The sequence below is a fragment of the Atta cephalotes genome (genome assembly GCF_000143395.1).
Source record: "Atta cephalotes unplaced genomic scaffold scaffold00024, whole genome shotgun sequence".
Lineage (NCBI taxonomy): Eukaryota > Metazoa > Arthropoda > Insecta > Hymenoptera > Formicidae > Atta > Atta cephalotes.
In genome coordinates this window covers 2,169,088-2,174,139 of record NW_012130088.1, presented here as the reverse complement: position 1 = coordinate 2,174,139, position 5,052 = coordinate 2,169,088, and the positions used below count along the sequence as shown (strand labels likewise).

At 30.7% G+C, this 5,052-nt stretch overlaps 1 protein-coding gene across 1 annotated transcript in view; it reads right to left on the bottom strand.

Moving 5' to 3' along the window:
* Positions 1 to 4,847, bottom strand: part of LOC105620070 (esterase FE4-like) — a 7,222-nt gene extending 2,375 nt beyond the window's left edge. Inside the window, exons 1-7 of the mRNA XM_012201579.1 lie at positions 4,614 to 4,847; positions 3,668 to 3,808; positions 3,131 to 3,290; positions 1,160 to 1,626; positions 904 to 1,072; positions 441 to 616; positions 241 to 385 (exon numbers count right to left, since the gene is read on the bottom strand). Of these exons, the coding sequence (XP_012056969.1) occupies positions 241 to 385; positions 441 to 616; positions 904 to 1,072; positions 1,160 to 1,626; positions 3,131 to 3,290; positions 3,668 to 3,808; positions 4,614 to 4,847 (1,492 nt within the window). The remainder of the gene's footprint in view (positions 1 to 240; positions 386 to 440; positions 617 to 903; positions 1,073 to 1,159; positions 1,627 to 3,130; positions 3,291 to 3,667; positions 3,809 to 4,613) is intronic.
* Positions 4,848 to 5,052: the final 205 nt, after the last annotated feature.

Below are 5,052 nucleotides of genomic sequence, written 5' to 3'. Positions count from 1 at the left end.
TTTTGATCAAGGTGGTATGCATTAATTTTAACTTTAATCCTATAATGTTATAAAATAAAAATTATTTTTTATTTGTATTAAAATCTGCCAACAATTTTGATGAATTTTTAATCCGCGTGTTAATGTAACATAATGTGATTGTGTTATTTGAATATTGAACTGTATTAAATTTAACATAAATTTCTAACTGCGTACATGGTAATGTTTTTAGGTTTTAATAGTGTACCATAGATGACGTACCATAAGCAACGGGGACGCCTGAAGCGAAGGTGTTCGAAAATGTGCCTACGTACGCGAAGAAGGAAAAGTAAATGCTGGCGTTTCCTAGATTTGACTGATATTGTACAGCTTTAATTATCGGCCATATTATAGCATCACTCATCATCTAAAAAAATTATCTTGTTGTCAAACATTACTCACGTATTCATCCTAGAACTCACCTCTGTAATATTATTCATAAGACCCAACATCACATTTCCGTTAAAATAAAAATCTTCTATTGCAGAAGCGAAAACGGTAGTGTTGGAAATCACTTCGTGGTACTCCGTAAAGTAAGGCAAATATTTTTCGAAATTCATCATTAATTCGTCCTCGGCGTCGGGATCTATGATTAATTCTGAAACGAATGGATACGGAATCGTCAAAATTTTTTTTTCCGTATTGAAATTTAGTTAAAAATTTAGAAATTTTTCGTTGAAACGAATATCAAGTAGCTAATAATTGCTCTAAAATTTTAATTTTAGTTGATATAAAATTAATTAATGTAATAATAATAATTATTATAACTATATTTCTTCCATCTCGGAAAATTATCCGACGCCGTTAATTAATTTGGACAATAACTTAATTAACATTATTACAAGAAATAATAACGGAAAAGTCCGTTATTACTCGTAAAAGTACCGAGTGTCTTTACTAAACCCTCGTCCTTCACGACTTGTATTATCGCCGGTATATCGCGAAACAATCCGGCCTTTATTGTTTTTATTGGATGCACAGTCATAATGGCGTCCTCTGAGTCATCTTCCAATGTAGGACCAAAGTTAAACCACGAATGTGACCTCCAAACAAACTAATATAAAATAATACAAAACTATTCTTATTAGATAAGATATCAATATTTCTATAATAGATATATCATATCTTTATTGACACTTACGAAAGAACGCGTCATCGCTTCTAATCTTTTCGCATCAATCGTTCTCATGCATTTCATTATCTCTTCGTCGTTTTTTACTTTATAACCCGGATATAAAATGTCTTCTGTGGTCAGATCGAAGATAAGTGTTTCATTCGGCGTAATTATGTCATCGTCTTTTTTCAACAGGCAGCCAACAAGTTTTGCCAATTTCAGACATACTTGTCTATATCTTTTTGGAGGATGAATGCTGAATGGATTTAAAGTGGAACTCCCTAATAAAATGTATCTGTGAAAGAGTCTCTCGGTTTTCTTTGACAGAGCAAGAACATGAGTCGCCGCTGCACCGGAACTGTGTCCCATAAGGGTCACCGATTCAGGATTCCCATCGAAGCTGTGAATATTCTCTTGTATCCATTCGAGAGCCATTTTTATATCTTTAAGACCGTAATTACCTGGCGCGACTTGATTCGTTGTGCTGAAAAACCCTAAATGATTCGAACTCGTCGCATTATTGTATAAATTGTAATAAGATTTATTATTTCTTAATACAGAAAAGTTGGTTTTACTGAAGTAACTGATCTAAAAATTTAGCTAGATACAAATTTGAAAATTTTATTGAACTAAATTGTTCGACAAAAAATTTTTTGAACACTGGAACAAAACTAATTATTTTTTATAGTTTCTTAGGTACTGAATACGAATTCATTTTCGGAATTACTCTATCAGTAAATTTTTAGAAATTTACTGACAAATTGTAGTTAATTTACAAAAAAGACTATTTTTATGTATTTTGTTGTCATGTTGTATGTAACATGCTCTGGAGAAGTTTTATTGCAATCTAAATTACATATATTGCTAGGACTTACAGTCTTTAAAAGGAAATAATTTAATTGAATAATCAAAATAATTATATAGGAAATTCGAACATGATGAGCAATGCTGCAAAATGTTTGACAAACATTTTAGCAATCAGCTTGAGCATTTTACACAATTAACAGCATTGTTCGAAAAAAAGCCATCAGGACGAAACTAATCAGTTTCGTAATTTTTGGACATTGAAATTCAAATTAATGAAAGACCTCTACATATAAATTTTTGTAGCAATTCAAACGTTTTTCAAGTTTCGACATTCTCCAATATTGAAACCACCATTTTGAACTTGTCAATTTTGATTCTGGATTCGTATTCAATGGCCTAAAAATCTAAAAGTTTAAATAAATATAATTAAAAGCTATTACATTTAATAAATCGTCAATGATCTAATTTAATCGTGCATTTTATTAACTGTATAACCAATGCTAAAAATCTGTTTGAGGGCTAAAAGTCCGAATAATATATTTAATTTTGATTGCAACAAAACTTCTACAGCACATATCATAATTATAATATGACAAAATACGCGAAAATTTCTTTTACAAATTTAAACAAAATTGTGGAGCAATTTGAAACCGGATTTGTATTAAGCGGTCAAAAGACTACAGGAAATGGTTATGCAAGAAATTCAAGTATGATGAGCAACGCAAAAGGTGACATTTTAGCAATTAACTTGAACATTCTACACAATTATTTCAATGACACTGTTTAACAAAAAAAAAGCACCAGAACGCGACACATAGTATTTAAATATATACTATCAGTATTGAAAATTTATAGTATACATATACGTAACGTAAACTGTACATTTTAGTACTGACAATGTATATTTGAAACACAGCCTAATCACATTTTAATAGATTTTTTTATCAAATAATGTAATTGAATAATTATGCGAAATGCTTAAATTGATTGTCAGAATGTTAGAGCCTTTTGCTCATCACGCTTAAATTTTTTACATAATTATTGATTTAACAAAATTATTTTCCGATCTGTACCAGTTAAATTTTTAGATATTTTAACAAAATTATTCTGTGTGCTTCAATTTGCTATCTAACGCATTATTGTAATGAAAAAATTGCTGACAATTACATTAGATAAATCTTTTCTCCTCACCTAAAACAGAAAGTCGATAATTCAGCGTGATAAGGATTATATCCTGCTCCAACAAATAATCCGGCGCATACAGATTACTATCGCTACTTCCTGTTACATATGCACCCCCATGCACAAAGACTAAAACCGGTAGTTTCGTCGATTTCTGCCGGTCTAAAGTCTATAAAGATTTTTAATATAAAATTATAGAATGACAAAAAAAATCGTTATTTAAATAAACGTAGAAACGAAATATTTAATAACCCCTGCGCTAAATGTTTAACGTGAAAAATATCGCATCAACAACGTAACCTTGATTCGTTTAAGTTTAGTTAAGCCTTGTTAGACCTCATCTAATTAAGTTCGTTCGTGTTTGTTCTTGAAATATTGTAATTTTCTATTTACTTTGCAATTTTTGGCAAAACTATAAAAATAGCGCGCGATGTTAACTATTTACGTGATTATGAGAATATTGATCCATTAGATTTTTATTATTATTGCGCATTCTATTTATTATTATTATTGAGCGATAATATTTGTATACAATGTATTACTCACATAGGGAATGAAGATGTTTAGATAAAGACAATCCTCACTACCGACAATTTTGAAAGTTTTTATATCAGTTTGAATGCATTTTTGCCCATCGACCGTAGCGTTGCGAACCTTTGTCCACGTGTGATTCCATCGTTGCGGGCTCTGACAAAATATTATATAATTCAACTACATTGTTAATTAATGTCGCGTTCACACGGAATGTAAACTATGAATGTGAATTTACGTTTTCTTACTCATGTCAGTCAAGTAATTTCTTGCTGAAAAGTGTGAATTTTCAATGAATTAAATGATTCGTCTTAATTTTTATACACAAAATTATAAATATTTATAAAAATAAAAAGTATAACAGAAAAACGGTGATAAATTAGATTAAATATTAAATATGCACTTCATTAGATGTAAAATAGAAATTAATAAAAAAAAAATTAGATGTAAAGTATTAAAAAGTCTTTTCGCTTTGCTGGCACTTTTTGCGTACCGCTAAATTTATAATGTCAAATTATATTCAATTTAAATAATTTTTAATAATTTCTATCACTATTATTTCTATTCACACAATATGTCATTAATTAACTAAAACACTGGAGTTAAATAATTTAATTCAAGAAAATGTACTAAATTTGATTAAAATTTAATTAATTTATCAAGTATATACGTTAGTGGATACTGTTTACTTTGAAACTCACTATAGAAATGCATAAGTCACTTTCGTAATTCACGCTCTGTGTGAAAGCGATATAATTCGGATTTGTTTCAGTTAAAAATAAAATATATGTAAAATATATATTTATAATTTTGATTTTTATTTGCCTGGAATTGGACAAAAATTATCAATCTTTCAAAATCTTTGCAAGTTCTACAGATGAGTTGATCCTCACTTATCATTAAAGGATACACAGAATAAATTAAATTAAATTATACTCGCTCGTGTTCAAACAATACGTACTCTGAATCTCAAATCACCTATCGGGGGCAGAGCATATGGTATGCCGAGAAAATTCGCGACTGACCGATTGCGTACAGTCCTGCTCCACTTGCCGTGAAAGAGGCCCCATTTCGTGTTGACGAGAAGTCGATTTTCGGAATCCATGAACAAACCGTCAATGAAAATAAACAGGAACATGAGAACACATATACGTAGCCAAATCCTTTCGTTCAACCGAAGACGAAGCGACGACATGTTACAGCGTGCGAGAGACTTTATCCCGAGTATTTATCGTGAGGGATGTTGCGCATATCATATGCATAAAGCGACTGAAATGCAGCACAACTTCACTTGCATAACCGCGAGCTGTTTTATCGCGAACTACCACGTGATACGGATGCAATACGTTTAATTTCTATAAAAGTGAAACGCAAATCAAACCGAGCCAGGCGACTTTACA